The sequence below is a fragment of the Sorex fumeus genome, unplaced genomic scaffold (assembly GCF_029834395.1).
Source record: "Sorex fumeus unplaced genomic scaffold, SorFum_2.1 ptg000010l, whole genome shotgun sequence".
In the NCBI taxonomy this organism is placed as follows: Eukaryota; Metazoa; Chordata; class Mammalia; order Eulipotyphla; family Soricidae; genus Sorex; species Sorex fumeus.
In genome coordinates, this window is record NW_026606067.1 from 18451980 (window position 1) to 18470286 (window position 18307).

The following is an 18307-nucleotide window of genomic DNA, read 5'->3' on the forward strand; positions in this document are numbered from 1 at the left end:
CTAAAAACACAAATGCTACCTCAATTTCCACCTAATCATCAAGTAGAGCAAGTCATGCCAGAAAGCGGAATCCTGAGCAGATATGCCCTATTATTCTAAATTTGCACGAAGAGAAATCCATGTGTGGCTCCTTTCTAGGAGGAAGGAAAGACTGCGCAGAGGCATTTCATCCGCCAAAGCAGCTGATTTGAACTATCCAGAATGAACGGAGATAAACGCCTCCTGTGTTAACCGAACAAAGCGGACAGTATCACTTGCCAGAGAGGTGTTCAAAAGCCAGGACTAAATACACATCGCCGACTCATATTGACCAAAAAGCGCCCAGCCAGCAGAAGCCTGCAATATTGTCATCAAAAGCTGGTCACACTGAGACAGAGAATGGTGACCTCCGTCAGGGTGCTGTGCTGAAGCACCCCCCACTTGCCACTGCATGCGCATGGCACCCCTGACACACAGACAGCCGCACTACACTCAGAGGCCCTGATCTCGGTTTTTCCTATTGGCTCATTAAAGTTATGGCGTAACTGGCATGACTATATAACACACACAGCAGATCAGCTTGAAAGGTCCCACTGCCCACTGAGGCGATAGCCTCACTGGGGGTGGAGGGGGGCGGGGTCAGATGAGGAGCTCAGTCTGGTTGCCGCGTCTCGCCCAGGCTTCCTTCCCACAGTGGCCCTGAGAAATCTGAGCCCAAAGGGGGAGGCAGATCATTACGCTCCTGTGCTTTTGCAGCTTCAAGGCCCAGGCCCTGAACAGCTCCCAGATTTCAGTGAGTGGGAAGCCCCGGGGTCCTTGGAATGAGGGGAGGGCAGGCCAGGGAGAAAAGGCATCACCTCATGCTCCCAGATGTGTCCTGGAAGTCCTTCTCCTGACTCCCAACGGTCAGGAATTTACTAGTGAACCAAACAAATTCACAGGAATTTACTAGTGGACCAAAGATGGGGCAGCGGCAGGCAGCGAATCCAAACTGCCTCCCAACAATCATTCCTCAAGACCCAAAGACCACTGTAATTCCCCCATCTCGGTAGGAGTCTAAGGAAATCAGCTGGTGAATGGGCTTCTTGGCCAGGCTCACTGCACAGTGGTGCCTGGGGAGCTGAGTCTGCCCAGCGTGGAATCCCAGCTGGCACAGACATACTCTGCACAGGTCTGACGCTCTGGGCTGGGAACTATTCCATATTCTGGCCAAGGGTGGGTGGAGGTGGAAGGTCAGCAGCAGTAAGGGGTCGTAACACTGCCCTCTAAAGACGCCGCGGGGAATCGCTCCAGCCAGGACGCGGCGCTGCCAACTCAACTCACCTTGGCCCTGGCAGATCTGCCTGGTGTGCAGGAAGGGTCACTGGCAAACCTGACCTGACTCCAGCTGCGGTTCTTGTCTGAAGTACTTTCCTGCGACGGATCAGATCAACGTCTCGCTTTTGGATATTTCCATGGAGAACAATGACAGGAAGCAGCCTGCTGCCACGACCCCTCCTCCAGGCCAGGTGTCCTAATCTCGTGCCATGATCCAAACATCTCCACCTAGCAGAGAGGACTGAATCTTGCTGCAGGGAGGGGGAGGGAGAACATGTCGCAGGGTGTTGAGGGGGAGCCCTAGCCCGCACTGGGAGAGTCTGGGAGGAACGTCATACCTACACAGTCACATGGACCTTATGCTGCTAATTACTTTGGAGGGGATGTTAGGCCACACTCAAGAGTGTAGTGCTCAGGGAGTACTCCTGGTTCTGTGCTCAGTGATCACTCCTGGCGATGCTCAGGGGCACCGTCTGCAGGACCAACAAATCTGGGTTGGCTGCATGAAGGAAAGTACCTTGACCCCTGCACCACCTCCTTCCGCCCAGTTCTGTTGCCATTAGCCTGGACAATTCTGCAGAATCTGGGAGGGCCTCACAATCCCACCATAAATGACTGCGATGCCCTTCCAGTGGAGAAGCAAACAGCTGTATCTCAGGATGCCCTGCCCCCAGCTATGGAGTGTGAAGGTGACACTGACCTCCAAACCATTACAAGTCACCATGAGGACTGCCAGTGTGAAGTGGGTGGCAGAGTAGGGAGGAGGCTGTACCCCAGGTCGAGGCCACTTTATAGTCATCCCTACCGAGCAGAGAGCCAGAGGGGCCTGGAGCTCTGGGGTGGGGTAGGGAGACCCCCCAGTCCTGTGGAATCACAGCACAGACTTGCCAGCCAGTCTTGTTTTGTTTTTTTTGCTTTTTGGGTCACACATGATGATGCTCGGGGTTACTCCTGGCTCTGCGCTCAGGAATTACTCCTGGCGGTGCTCAGGGGACCATGTGGGATGCTGGGAATCGAACCCAGGTCGGCTGTGTGCAAGGTAAATGCCCTCCCTTCTGTGCTATCGCTTTGGTCCCTTGCCAGTCTGTCTGAGCCTGCAAGTCGCCAGCTTGCTGAGAGGCCCCACACAGACCGAATGGAGGCTACTCAACTGCCCACGGTGTTCTCACCTGGAGCTGGTGTGACTGCAGAAGCCAGAAAGTTGGGAAGGTGTAGATACATTTCCGAAAGGAAGGAAGTGGCACATTTGGGCAAGGACAGCACCAGTCCTCAGGACAGAAGAGAAGAGCCAAACCCCTGTCCTGGCTCCCTTTGCCAAAGTCCACACTTCAGCCTCAGGAGGTGCCCCAGGACCAGCTGACAGGAGTAAAGAACACGCAAGCCAAGTCTAAACTCGGTTCCACCTGAGAGGCAGGCTCTGGCACTAGCTCAGGGAACACATCTGGTGGGGACTGGGGGGCCCAACGTGTTGGGGACTGAACCCAGCTTGGCTGTGTGCAAGGCCAGTACCCTTCATGCTGGGCTCACTCTCTGGCCTGCATCGTCCTTCTCAGGCCCTTAGGACGTCAACCAGCAGAGGCAGAGAACTGCCCCGTATGCAGCCGGCACTCAGCATGCAGCCTCAGGGTTCTCTCTCCCACAGTCTGAGTCCCGGGTCAAGAGGCCAGTATGGGGGGGGGGGGGAGGGGCGCCCTGCATGACTGCCCCTCATCCATCTGCCAGGAGGCTTCTCCTCCCGTGGGGGCTGTGCTGGGCTCTGTGGCCTCCCACCAGGTCCCATGGCCCTGTCCCATGGCACTGCAAGTCGAGCCGGCTCCGTGGCAGGGAATCAATGGGCAAAGAAGGGGCTGATTATCCTGGAGAGGGTGGCCAGGCCCGACCGTCCGGGGGAAACTGGGTTGCCCTTACATAACAGAGCCAGAGGAGGAGGCGGAGGAGGGCTCAAGGCAGGACGTCCTCTGGGGCACCTCTTATTACTCCCAGGTCCTAAGGTAGTTCTACGGAAAATTCCAGTAACCCCACAGAGGCCAGAGGCCTGCTGGCCCAAAAGCATTTGCTAAAGGGCCAAGGAATATGGACCTGGTGAGAGCAGACACATCCCGACCACGTGGTCTGCTGCAGAAACGTGGGATGAAGCAGGAGGAGTCCTTCCCCGCTGGGGTCTGGATGCATCTGTGTGGACAGTAGCTGAGTCTCTGGTCCTTTCTTTTTTATTTCCTGTCTCCATTTCTCTATCACCAACAGTAAAGAGTCAGCCTTAGCCACGGCAGCAGGAGGTTAGGTCTGGGGAAGAGAGTTAGAAGCGAAGGCCCCAGTGGCGTGGCCAAGCCATGATGGCCCCCCGCACTGCTGCCACTCCTGAAGCTGAGGTCCACGCCCCAGAGCCCCGCCTACCCCCGAGGGCTCTGGGTGGAGATGGGCACAGAGGAACATGTGCAGGCCGGGGTGGCAGAACTGGGGGGGGCGGCCAGGGAGACCCCCCAAGGGGCAGCGCAGGCCAGGTCTCACCGCCCCACTGCTCTCCGGGCCCCTGAGGTCAAGGCAAGTGCTTGGTTCGATGACTGCTTGACACACACCCGTGCACTCACTCACTCTCCACTCTCTGTGGACGGCGCTGGCTGGACTGAGGCTTCAGGGCCGCTGTCCTGGTGTGGGTGCATGCGCAGATTCCAGTCCGGCCCCAGGGACTTGGGGTGTACCGCTCCCCCATGCCACACTGCTCTTTTCTTCATGGTGATGATGATACAGCTGTCACCTCCCTGGGTCCTGCTTCCCTCGCTGACCTGAGACTCATTCATACAGGCGGGTGGTCAGTTTCAACCCAGCAGCTGGATGGAGGATTGGAGTTTTGATTTGAGTCTATCGTGTTCACTTGACTAGGGGAGATGTTAATTCCTCCAAGTAAAAAAAAAATATATCAATTGAATGTTATTTTTAGAGGGAAATGCATTTCCTTAAAGAGGAGGACAAGTACAGCATCAGAAGAATTTTTTATTTATTTCATTTTTTTGCTTTTTGGGTCACATCGGTGATACTCGGGGGTTACTCTTGGCCCTGGGCTCAGGAATTACTCCTGGCAGTGCTTTGGGGACCATTTGGGATGCCGGGAATCGAACCCAGGTTGGCCATGTGCCAGGCAAACAACACCCTACCCACTGTACTATGGCTCCAGTGTGAAGAACTTTTTATAACTCCACCAAAATGCTTGCTCATCCAGCCATTAGCCCTCATTTCAGAGGGATCAAAGTATAAGCATCATCATCTAGGAAAGAGAGCAGAACACTGCCTTCCAGCTCACATGCGTAAACGGGGCCTGCCCTGAAGCCTCAGTCCAGCCAACGCCGTCCGCAGAGAGTGGAGAGTGAGTGAGTGCACGGGCGTGTGTCAAGCAGTCATCGAACTAAGCACTTGCCCTTGACCTGAAGAAGGAACATACCGATGGGAAGGAAACAGCCACAGAGAACAGAAAGTGCGAAGGACCCAAGTCACAAGTGTCTTTGTGACCATGGGGTGGGGGGGGAGGGGACAGAGCAATGCAAAGTGGGTCTCAACTAGCACTCCTGGTTTCCCTGGCCACCTACCACTGCAAAGAACAGCCCTAGACCTGCAATAACTTAAACCACACCATCAAGTCTGCAGAACATGCACTGCACAGATTAATGATGCCACCCCATGCACTATGCCTCAACTGTGACAAGCAGTGAATGAACTCCACACCAGAGCCTGGCTGGTGTGCAAAGTCAGTGCTCCTGAGCATCACACCCCCCGCCCCTGGACATAGCCATGCCCTCTGAGGGGTCAGAACCCCCAGGCCCCCTCACTCACCCCTTGAGAGAGCTTCTGCTCACCACGCCACCCGCCTCCCACCTGCATTCTCAGGGGGGATGCCAACACAGTGATGCTTCAACGTGATCCACTCTGTGTGTGAAGATGTAATCCAATTTGTACTGGGGGGTTACCAGAAGGAAGAGAAACCAGAACTGAAGCACAAATGTTCTCTGATCCAGTGGCAAGTGTCTAATTGTGTGGCTGTAGGATAACGTCCCTGAGGCAGCCCTGGGAACCCTGGCACTACCACTTCTGCCACTGAAGCGTGGAGACCAGGTGGCCTCCGGCAGCCCAGAGTGGCAGCGGAACCTGGCCCAGCTTCGTGAAGGTCATCTACACATGGGCCTCAGTGCAGCCCCATGCACTGGCACCACCACACCCCTAGAAAGTCATGAAGTGGCTTCCCCAGGTCCCCGAGCTCAGACACCACCCCGCAGAGTCCCTCAGTCTGGAAGGGGACCAGGGGACGGGCACCTCCCAAGAAGCAGGCAGAAATAGCTGAGTTAAGATTCTCCTTCCAAAAACATTCCTCCCTGACTCACCCCAGGAGGTCTGCCCCACTCACCAGAATACACTAAGCATGGGGCTAGAGCAATAGTACAGTGGGTCGGGCGCTTGCCCTGCACATGGCCGCCCCAGATTCCATCTCCAGCATCTCATGTAACCCCCTCCACCACCTGCATTGCCAGAAATATTTCCTGAGTACAGAGCCAGGAGTAAGCCTTGAGTTTTGCTGGGTATATCCCCACCCCCACCCCCCCCAAAAAAAGCAAAGAAAAGACAAAAACAAAACAAAACAATCAAAAAACAAACCGAATGCACCAAGAGTGGACACAAGGAAACATCTGCCCCTCTGACATGCGGCCTTAAGTGAGCCCAGAAACTCCCTCCTGCTGCTGCTCCCATGAGCACTAAGATCCAGGGGTCACTACTGGTGCTGGCTGGTCCTTTACACACTCTCCTCGCCCACAGGTTTACTCTAAGGCTGTTAGTTCTCATACAATTTAGCAAATCTAAACAAGAATCTAGCCATTATTCCCTAACAGAAGTTAATTGATTCTGTCCACGTGAATGTCATGGCGCTTTCTGAATACGTTTCTCCGAAAATGAGCATGAACACAAAGGGTGGCGAAATTCCCAGACAGCTCGGGAAGAGAATGACTAGAATCTGAAGAGCGAATATTGGGCCCACCTCAACTTCGTGAAGCATGCCAACATTTTCCAGAGAAGGCCTGGATCTTCGCTGTACACAGGTACCCCAGCCCCATCCAGAGTTAAAGCAAGCTCGAGAGGGGTGGGGCTCGCTCCCTTGACATGGTCTTGCTGCTTTTTAAAGCCATCTCCTGAGGGTCCTGGCACAGTGGGCACTGGTCGGAGCGCCACGTCTGGGGAGTCTGCAGAGGTGGGGGCGGCAGTGGGGCACGCCTACAGTCTGGTTTGAAAGACGTGTCTTCCCCACACTCACAAACTAGCATCAAGAGAGAACCTCCAGGTCTTTCTGGAAGGCACAGGCAAGGCAGAGGTGAGCGGCCACTGCCTCCCTGCTTAGCCTCCTAGTAGCACTCAGGCTCGGCGTCTACCCGATCCTCCACTGCTGGCACTAGGGCAGGAAGAACCTACTGGGCCCGAGGAATCAGTGGCAGAATTTGCTAAGTGGTAGGCAAGCATATGCAATCTGTAAGGCTCTTGGAAAGAAAAAAGACGATGTGCTGAGTCCTGCCCACGCAAACGGGCCTGAGGCTGAGACCTTCCCAAGGCACATCTGATGAGGTTGGCAGCAGCAAAGTGACTGTCTCCTTCAGAGCAGCCTCGCCCACCACTGGAAGGCAGGAAGCCGGCAAGGGGTAAAGACCAGCTAGTTCCGGTTCCCGCCAAATCCTCATTGAAGCTCCCGGCCGACGGGGGTGCCAGGGTACAGAGGGGGACAAATCCAAAGCAAAACTTGCTGCTAGCAACTATATTCCACAACCATTTAAATGAACCTGGCCCAGTACATGCAGAGTCTAAGGACGGGCTGAGGGGACCCAGGCAAAGCCCACTGTCCTCCCGCGCCCCTGGACCTCCTCGCCAGGACTGAAGCATGATGATGCGTTCAGCTCCCACCAGAGGCTAAACCAGAGCAAATTCACCCCTTGAGAGCAGAGCCACCCCCGCCCACTCTCTGCCTCTCCATTACTGATCTGGTGGAGTATCTTGCCGTCCTGTTGGCCCCACACCACGATCAGGTGCCCTTGCCCCACCTCAGACCCCACAGTGCCACCGGCCAAGGAGCACTGTTCTCTGCACACTCCTGTTTGTGCCGGAGTCGGAGGCTCCCCGGCCCCTCCCTCATTCCAGTTCTCTCCTCCCACAGGGCCGTCGCCCCTGCCTCACTTGTCTGTCCCCGTCTAAATGCCCTGTTTTGTCCCCGCAGAGCAGAGCTTCCTCCATGCCCGCATGCCTGATTCCAGTTGGGATGAAGGAGGAGAAGGTGGAGTGGAGCAAGCCTCCTGTGAAGAGGCCGGAGGAAGGCCATCAAGCATTGTGCTTGCAGGACCTCAAACAGGTCACCAGCCTCCACACGGGGCCTGGGAGAACAGGAAAATCTTAGACGGCCAGTAAGCACGTGAAACAGTGCTCAATCATTGGGGAATGCACATCAAAATGTTGAAGTATAATTTCCCACCAGTGGGGACGACAAGTATTAAAATGCCTAGAAAGAGCCCATGTTGGTGGGGGTGTGGTGGAGCAGGAACCCTCATGGTGGCAGGACAGCTGTCTGGCTCAACTCTGTGACAAATGGCCTCTAAGAGATGTATCAAAAAACTAAGAACAGAGCTTCCATCTGATCCAGAGTTCCCACTTTTTGCCCTCTCTCCCACAAATATGAAAAACAATGATTCATAAAAAGATGTATGCACACCTATGGCCTTTGCAGTATTGAGTACACGAGCCAGGACACAGAGAGACCCAAATGTCCAGTGGCAGGTAAATGGACAAAGAAGTTATGGCATACAGATAGAATAGAATACTATGCAGTTGTGTAAAAAAACAAAATCTACAGTTCGCTCCAACTTGGAAGGAATTGGAGGATATTCTGGTCAGTGAAGCCCATCAGAGGGAGAGGGTCAAATACTGCTTGATCTCACTCACCTATGGCAAAAAAGAGAACAGGCAGTACTGTGACAAATGATGACAAACTTTTGACCCTGGGTTACAAAACTAAGATCACCAAGCAGGAACAGAGGACCTAAGGAAGAGGGGACTTTAAGTGACATAAGCCAGTGGCGGAGGGTCTTAAGTAGTTTGATTATGGTGAAGGTACAGTGACTGTATATCGTAACCGTAAGTCTGGCAAATGTTGACTGCTGTCAACACAATACCTTACCTACTCTAACAACACACAACATTTAGGGGTACAGAGCTAGTCTGGAGGTGAGACACTCGCCCTCAAGCCCACTTTAATGCCCAGTGCTACATGGTTTCCCACACATCACCAGGCACAGACCTGGAGGCCCTGAACATGGCAGAGGTGACCAAGAATCCCTGGGCAGGGACTCCTGGACATCCTGGGCACTTGGGAGAACCTCGACCTTCAAGAAAGGCGAGTGCTTTCCCTCCAGTCCTGTTTTTGTTTTTAATGCACTGCAGAGCTTGAAGAGAACTCCCAAGGGAAAAACAAAATAGACCTTTTTTGTTTGTTTGAATTTTAATTATTATTATTTCATTACTATTATTATTATTAGTTTGCTTTTTGGGTCATGCACAATGGAACTCAGGGCGTTCTTCTGGCTCTGCCCTCAGATATCACCCCCGGTGGTGCACAGGGGACCATATGGGATGCCAGGGACCCAACCCAGGTAGGCTGTGTGGAAGGCAAGTTCCTTACCCATTGTACTATCACTATGGCCCAATAAACAGACCTATGAAAATGAAAAAAAAAAAATAAACCTTTTAGCTGAAATCCCCCTCCCCTCCCCCCCGGCCAAAAGGCCGGCATTGCCTTAGAGCCCAAAGCAAGGTGAGCGGTCTGATCCTCCAACTCCCGTGTGGAGTTGGATCCTTAAAGGAAACTCAAGCATCCCAGGTCACTGCTGCACCCCGTGAGTGCAAATCCGAACCCTCTCTAGAGACCACCTTCAGCTTAGAGTCCCAAGTTTCAAACAGGTCAAGAACAGCAAATAGGAATCCATCCACAATGCAAAGACAAAAGAAACAAGCTGCCAGGTGAGAATCCTATTGACATAGATATGACAGCTATGTTCCCAGGAGAAGAGAAAGAGAGGGGGGGGAGAGAGAGAAAGAGAGAGAGAGAGAGAGAAGAGAGAAGAGAGAGAAGAGAGAGGAGAGAGGAGAGGAGGAGAGGAGAGAAGAGAGAGAGGAGAGAGAAGAGAGAGAGAGAGACAGAGAGAGACACAGAGAGAGAGAGAGCAAATAACATACTCAAGGTTGAAGGGAAGGAGGCTGAAATCCTAAAAACATATCAGACCAACAAACTGCTAAAAAGGCCAGCCTGGTTTGAGAGAAAACATGGGAATGGGAAGAAATGCAACATAAAACAAACAAAATGGAAAATGGAAAACAGAATTCATGAAACAAATCAACAGATCAGGAAAGGTCTTGTGCATAGAGTAGCCAAGGGCCTGGGTTTTCAGGTCTCTACCCCAGGACTGGTTTCTGTCCCACTGGACCCAAGGGCGGAGAGCACGTGCTCCATGCCCGGGTGGAGACTGACAGCAAAAGGTGGTGCCCAGGCCAGAGCACTGGTGCCTGGGAGGACCCAGAGGGAACAAGGGATCAGGAGCTGCTAACAAGAAGACAGTGCAAATCCCTTTGACCAGGAGTCTACTTAACTCAGGGTCAAAGACTCCACATTTACAGAGAAGGCGTGAGAACTTCAAGAAGTTCTGTCTGGACTACAGGTATAGACAGGTGTTTCCATTTGTGAAGCCAGTTCAGAAAGAGTGGAAGAGATACCCATTTTTTAAATTCACAGATAACAACATCGTTACAAGAAATATAAAAACAAAACAAAAACCAAACAAACATAAAAAAAACAGCGCCACATGGTCCAAACAAGGAGAAAAAAAATCTCTAAAACGAATTACAAAGAAACTGAGGTTATGCATTAACTGACAGGGATTTCAAAATAACTGACATAAAGATGCTCACTGACATGGGTTGGAAAACTGTCTGACTGAAACGCAATCATGAGCAATTTTGTAATGCTCTATCTCACGGTAATTCAATAAAATAAATAAGTAAATAAAATAAAATAAAATTTTAAAAAAGATGTTCATTGAGTTCATGGAAATAATGGAGGGGGAGAAATTTCAACAAAGTAATAGGTAATACAAAAGGGACCAAACTGAAATCTTGAAGCTAAAGAAAGTAAAAAATTGGGAGCTGGAAAAATAGTACAGGGGGCAGAGGGTGGGTTAAGGGGGCTGCGGTGCACGGCCAACCCAGATTCCATCACTGGCACAACAACCATTCCCCAAGCACTGCCTGGAGTACGCCCTGAGCACAGAGCCAGGAGTAAGTCTTATGCACTACAAAGCCTGGCAAAAGAAAGAAAGGGAGGAGAAGAAAAGAAAGCAAAAACAAACAGTAGAGGGGTTTACCACAGATTTCTTGAAACAGAATTAGAAACGAGCACCAGGCTGGTTTGAAAAAGAACAAGGAAAGCCTAAAAGACTTATGGATTACCACCAAGTGGACCAACAGATGCATTATGGGAGTTCCAAAAGGAGAAGCAAAAGGGACAGAAAAGTTAAATTTAAAAATGACTTTTAAAAAGCCCTGAATATGGAGAGAGAAATGCAAAGTCTTGAGGAAACACTTAAAAAAGACTTACATAGATTGGATCCCTGATGAGCTCAAAACAAAAAGGTGTATGCACACTGAGACACTATAACTAAACTATCAAGAATCAGAACGTATTCAAGTACCAAATGAAAGGGAACTTGTCACCTGCTAGGTTTCAAAGCAAGAAACTCACAGGCTGGGCAAGAATGTAATAATCTAGCCAAATTGCTAAAAAGAAAAAAAAACAATATATCCGGGCAGGTAATTCTGAGCTCTAGTTCAATCACTGACTACAGGTCTCGAAAGCACCACCAGAAGTGGTCCCTGAGCACTGTAGCAGGAGCATCCCTGAGCACGACCCACCCCCACAAAAGGAACCAAAATCAGGATTTCAAAGTCATATCTAAACTCCTATGCTCTCTGCTACATTGGTTGCAAGACCAGGATAGAAAATGTTCAAATGTCCTTCAACAGATGAATGTATTATGTATGATGTATACCAATGGGATACTTTCCTGCCATTAAAAAATGTAAATTGTGCTGTATGCTGCAAAATGGATGAACCTTGGGACATTTTTCTAAGTGCAACTGTCCAGCCATAAGATGATTAATACTTCATAATTCCACTTAAATGAGGTTTCTGAAGTACTCAAAAAAAAAGTGTTGTAGTTGCTGGAGGAGGGAGAAAAGCAGACACCATCACTGAATGGACATGAAGTCCCAGCGGCACAGGATTTTAAAAAATGCTTGAGATCAGCCACACATGACTGTTTTTATAGTTCATGATACTGCAATGCATACTTAGAAATTTGCAACGATAGTAGGTCTCATGCATGTTTTTATTTTTTTTTTTCATTTCATCATCCTGTTAATCGTCGATTGCCTCGAGCAGGCCCCAGTAACGTCTCTTTCATCCTAGCCCTGAGATTATATTCACGGCTCTTTAGGAGAATGAGACCCATCATTGTTACTGGTATTTGGCATATTTGGTACGCCACAGGGAGTTTGCCAGACTCTGCCCTGTGGGCAGGCTACATTCGTACATACATAATACATTTTTATTATGGTAAAAATTTAAAAAGATTCAATGAGAGGTTAATAATGATTTATATTCAACTAAAGAGACTGCATTAACTAAAAGATAGATTTAAATATATTATATACTGCAAGTTGTACGAGATTATAGTACAAGCAACAAAATAGGGAAATAAGTGAACGAGAGTTTAAGACATGTAAATGGGATGGGAAACTTCAACACATCTAATCAGAGCACCAGAAATACTACAGAAGAGATCATATGCAGAGAGATTATGGTTAGTACTTTTCTAAAAGTAATGAGTGCTATAAATCCATAAGGTTTAAATTTAAATAATATACACAGGCCACATTCACAGCCGCGTGACATCTTTTTATCTCGTTTTTACTTTGGAGAACCCGGCAGGCTACTGAAAGTATCCTGCATGCATGGCACAGTCTGGCAAACTTTCCGTATCGTACTCAATATGCCAAATACCAGTAACAATGATAGGTTTCATTCTCCTAGCCCTAAAAGAGCACTGAATATGGATCTTTTAAATTCTCAGGGCTAGGAAGGAGACGTTACTGGTGCCTGCTCGAGGCAATCGACGAACAACAGAATGATCGTGATCGTGCTCGTGACACAGGTTAAAGTACAGAGAGGCAATAAGTTCACGGGGAAAACTAACGAGAAGACATGTGCAGCAATTAATGGGTATCAGTCAACTTGGAGTCCCCAAATAAAAATGAAAGATACAAGAAGCAAAGCAATATTCAAAGAAGGTAATAGCTGACACTTCAGAACTGGAAAGTATGAACTAGCAGACACTGGAAGCAAACGGGGGAAAAAAGAAATCTGCACTAAATACACCAGAGTGAAAGTTCAGAACCTAAGAAAAAAGGTATCCTAAACAGACACAGAAAAGATAGGCGACCGGGTGGCAGCTGACTTCCAAACAAAAACAACTGCAATCAGTAGACAATGGAATATTATCCTCTGAGTAGAGAAAGAAAAGAATAACCTGTGCAGACAGAATTACAGAACAATGGCATAAATCCATGTCCCATTATAAAAGAGAAAGCTTGGGGCTGGAGTGATAGCACAGCAGATAGGGCGTTTGCCTTGCACGCAAACAATCCGGGTTCGATTCCCAGCATCCCATATGGTCCCCCGAACACCGCCAGGAGTAATTTCTGAGTGCAGAACCAGGAGTAACTCCTGAGCATCGCCGGGTGTGACCCAAAAAGCAAAAAATAAAATAAAATAGAAAGCTCACCACTGACAATCCTTCATGAAAAGAACGAGAAAGATGCTCCTTGGAAAGGGAAAAATAATACACAAAGTCAGAGGGGAGAGTAGAAACAGTAAAACAAGTAATGCTGAGATCTAAAGCTGATTTAAAGCTGGGCTTGTAAAAATAAAAAGGAATGTGTGTGTGTGTGTGTGTGTGTGTGTGTGTGTTTAAAAGTGTTTAATCGAAAGGGAACCATGAAGGAAGGCTTTTCCTCACAATGGCTCATCCCTCTGCACCAATTGGAGACCAATGTGTAAATTACACACAGACACAGACACACACAAAGACACACACATATATAGACACATATACACAGATACACACAGACATATACAAAGATACAGACATAGAGACACACAAGCATAACATATACAAACACACAGATATACAAAGACACACACATATAGACACAGACACATAGACACACATATATAGATACACATATAGACACAAATGTAATAGACATACACAGACACATATACATACACATACACACATATATAAGCACATATACACACGTATATTTAGACATACGTATACTTTAGACATACATATACGAACACACACGCACACAAACATGGCTTCCACAGAGGGCACAGGACGTAATCATTTCAGAAGTCTTACAAGCACGAGTGAGGCCACAGAGGCTGTCTCTGGGTGGTGGAGAGAAAACGGCAGGCCCCCTGGCCGACAGCCAGCCCCCGGCCCCCAAGCAGACACAGCATGGTTGGCCCTGCTCCTCCTCCGAGAAAGCAGCTTCCATCCTCTCCCATCTGCCTGGAAATCTCTAGGACAGGAACCACCCAAACCAGTATGGAGAGGCCATGACCTTGAGCAGGTCACGTGGCTCTCCCCAGACTCTGCCTCAGGATCCTACGCCTGTGGGGTCACTATCCTGATGGTCAGTGAGAAGAGCATAGGGGGAAGGTGCCGGCAGTGATGGGCGCATCCACATGGCACGGGGAGCCACGGGTGGGCACAGGCAGCGCTCATCTAAGGAGTGTGGCACGCAGCCAGCATAGAGAACGGGGGTGACAGGATGAGTGTATGTGTGAGAGGGGTGCGTGGAGACCCAGGAGCAGGGACAAAGGCACACCTCCCTCCCGCTCTCTGCGCCCCTGCAGTGGTCCCCAGGGGGCTGCGCTGAGGCCTCCTAGGCTGCCTTGCATACTCAGAGTGCACAGGGCTTTCAGACCTAGCACAAGAATGGCCACCGAGAGTGCCCATACGCAAAGCCACAGCTTCAGAGAAAAATGGAATCCAAGTCCAGCCCAAGCATTTTTCTTCATTCTGATCACATCTAGATAGTCTGGGCCCACCCAAGTTATCGGGATTGGGTTTTTGAAAGCATGCAGTTCTCTACTCCCATCCCCCCCTCCAACCCCCAGCCCTTGCATCTGTAAAAGGAATATAAAGGTAATAGTGGCATTCACTTTATCCATGCTGGAATGATCTGAATATAATAGCGAGGCTTCCAAACTCATTGGGTCTACTACCCCCTTTCCAGAAATAAAGATCACCCAGGACCCCCCCCCCCCCCCGCCCTCTGTAAGTCTTACTTCTTGAAGTAAATGAACAAAAAGTGCTCCCTAACTATGAAGATGATCTCACCTGCTCCAGGTTCCTTGGATCATCTGGTGGAAACATGAGTCTAACAGGAGAGAATGAGCTGGATTTCAGATACTCATTCTTTCTCTGAATTTAGGAGTTTCCACCCCAGGATTATAGATTTTCTATCAATTAATTCTACTACCTGCAACCTTCCTCTTTTAGTTCCCTATGAAGCATGTAGTGCCTTTGAACTTAATCGCTGGTTATATTTCCCTCTTCGAGGCCCATTAGTGTCACACATGCAAATCCTTCATTATTTATACTCCCAAAAAAGCCCATGCAGAAGATTCTCAGAGACAAGCACGTCTTTCCACTCTGCTACAGCAGTAGTACACAAGTCAGAGCTGCAACGTTCCTCAAGTGCACCTTAAATGCACCCTTAATATGTGGTAGTGATGGGGGGGAGGACACTCAGTGACTATCCCCAAGGGTACAAAACCCAAATGTGCTATTATGACTAAACACATTTTATACTGAATGCAAATGAATGAAATATCAAAGGCTTTTTTAATGACAAGATCTTCATTTCTAGCAATAACAGGCTATGAGCTATGCTAATAGCCCCCCCACCCCCAGAGAACAACTTCAAAAGTCTTTTTTTGCCATTTGAATATAAATTTTATAACCACTAAAAAACAATTCCACCTTGGTGGTACTAGGAATCAAACCCTGGGTGTGCCAAGCATCTTCCTTTGAGTCCTTTCCCCAGCCCAAGGGTCTGTGTTCTTCAGAACTTTTTTGTATTAAAAATAGTAAAAAAAAAAATAGTAAGTTGGGGCTGGAGTGATAGTACAGTGAGTAGGGCGTTTGCCTTGCAAGCGGCCAACCTGGGTTCGATTCCCAGCATCCCATATGGTCCCCTGAGCACCGCCAGGAGTAATTCCTGAGTGTATGAGCCAGAAGTAACCCCTGTGCATCACCGGATCTGACCCAAAAAGAAACAAAATAAAATAAAAATAATAAGTAAAAAATGTACAGCACTGGGGGCTGGAGTGATAGCACAGTGGGTAGGGCGTTTGCCTTGCATGCGGCCAACCTGGGTTCGATTCCCAGCATCCCACATGGTCCCCCGAGCACCGCCAGGAGTAATACCTGAGTGAATGAACAAGGAGTAACCCCTGTGCGTCGCTGGGTGCGTCGCCGGGTGTGACCCAAAAAGCAAAAAAACCAAAAAACAAAAAAATGCACAGCACTATCTTAACTGAAAATGACTACTATGGGCATTTGGACACTAACAGTGTGTTATTTTATTTCATTGATAAGAGGTAAGGATGCAACTGGCCATGACATTTACTACTAGCCAGAGAATAGAGACCCCAATGGCAATCGATCAGGCAGCCCAGGTGGTCTCTGTATAAAACACTGATAGCATTTATAAATCAAATGGGCCCTAATTTATGCTGCCTGCGACTGCCCCCGATTTTCTGGGTCTTCTATTTACCTTTCCTGTCAACTCCTTGAGGGGAAAGGTCACGTCTTAAATACTCCTGTCCCTCCCAGTCAGAAACAGCTGAGTGCATGCTTATTGACAAATTAACAGGAGCAGTAAATATCCGGCTGCTTTTCACTGCAATTGGAAATGGAGACGTGGGTAAAAGAAGCCACCAGGCAGAGTTCTGCACAACATAAGCACAGTAAGGGCACACAAATGAGAGTGGAATAAGATGCGTACACACAGAGCAAGTGGGTGCACGCAGCCCACCTCTCCTGCAGGTACACCCACGCTGCACAGGGTCCTAATGCTGAGCCTGAAAGGAATCAGCTCCCCGGCCCACGTGATGCTGCATTTTGTACTATTCCTAGACGCATGTTCCAGAATGCCATCTCACGTCTGCATAATGGACCTTACTCACACAAGTATGGAAAGCGCACTCCGAAATAGAACACAGCTAGCTAGTGTGGGGTGAGCTGGGCTTTGCTATTCACAACAAAGGGCGTCATCTGTGAGACTTTTCATTCACACCGAAATGACAGAAACATTTTTTTTAGAATTCCATTATTACCAAAAGAAAAAAAATCGGCACCCACTCGACTTCAAAATCAACTTCAACCAAAATTTTCATCTCTGCCCCAACTCCCGCTTCTGTCCATCAAAAAAAAAAAATATCTCAAGTCAATGACATTTTTTGAAAGCGCGGTTGTGGATGCAAATGAAGTTATAATTTATGATAGCGGCGGCGTGGCACTGTCTTTTGAAACCATCCGAAACACCACGGGAGAAGACAAAAGCAGTAGGAAGCATCTCCCGGCTGCTCTAACAATAGTCTCTTAGGAACGTTTCTTCTCCCTCCCGGGATCACAGGAAGTTCCAGGGCCCCTCTCCTTGGCCCAGATGAAAGAATCCGTTTATACCTCCAGCACTCCAGCGCGGAGTTTGTCACTCCCCTGTCGCCCCTTTTGTCTCAGAACGCCCCAGCAGTTAAAGATTTTATTTGACCAACCCTTCGGCACGGGCACCCTGCGACTGGCTGCTGCCTCCCGGGCAGAGCCCGGCAGCCCGTGCAAACTTAGCCCGGGCACCCGCCCGAGGACCAGCCAAGGTCTCACCGCCCAGGTCGCGAGCGTTCAGAGGGGGAAACAAAAACATCAACCAGAAAACCCTTCCCACAAAGGAACACACGCGCGCACACACACGCACACAAGCACGCACGCACACACACACACACTTTGCACTTTGCAGAAGGTGGAACCCCGCTGATGGCACCCTTTGCATCCGTTCGCGTTTCCACGCCGCCCGCCCGCGTCCAGACGCGCGGCTCCGGCGGGCGGGGGGCTCCGGCCCGGGGGCCGCGTCCCCGGCGACTCGCAGCTCCGGGACGCCCGAGCAGCCGCCGGAGGTCGCAGGCACCGAGGACCCGGCCCGGTGGGACCCCGGACGAGCCGGGGGCGCACCCGCAGCCGCCGGCTCCCCGGGGCTCGGAGACAGTTTTGCAGCGCCCGGGGCCGAGGTGGGTGCAGAATGCTCCCGAGCCCGCGGGCGGGCGGCACCCGCCTCCTCCGGGGCGCCCCCCGCGCCCCTCCGCGCCCCACCTGCCGCGCCCCCGGGTGGGGGTGGGCGCGCTCTGGGCGGCCAAAGGCCCCGGCGCGGGCACCGCGGGGGGCGGCCGGCCGGCGCGCGGGGCGGGGATGCGACTCACGTTCTCCGCGTCCCGCTCGTTCACCGTGGGCAATGGCGTCCGCGCCGACATCTTGGGCGGGCGGCGGTGCGGGCCGCGCGCGGGGCGGCGGCGGCGGCGGGGCCGGAGCGCCGGGCCGGGCCGGGCGAGCGGCTCCCGCAGGCCGCGGGGCGGTGCAACAAGCGGCCGCGGCGGGGCGCGGGGGAAGGCGCGGCGGCGGCGGCGGCGCGGCGGCGGCGGCGGCGGCGGCGGCAGCGGCGGGGGAGGAGCGGCGGGAGGAGGGGGAGCGGCGGCCGCGGCGGCGCCGCCGGGGACGCGGGCCGCGGCGAGGGCGGGCTCCGGGCGAGGGCGGCGGCC

The 18307-nt window shown here is 50.8% G+C and overlaps 1 protein-coding gene across 2 annotated transcripts in view; it reads right to left on the reverse strand.

The window, feature by feature from the left end:
- The window catches only part of MARK1 (microtubule affinity regulating kinase 1), an 82232-nt gene extending 64167 nt beyond the window's left edge, over positions 1–18065 (reverse strand). For both annotated transcript variants that reach the window (XM_056110842.1, XM_056110841.1), the window contains exon 1: positions 17972–18065. In XM_056110842.1, the coding sequence (XP_055966817.1) occupies positions 17972–18022 (51 nt within the window). In that variant the 5' untranslated portion in view covers positions 18023–18065. The remainder of the gene's footprint in view (positions 1–17971) is intronic.
- Between the last annotated feature and the right edge of the window lie 242 nt (positions 18066–18307).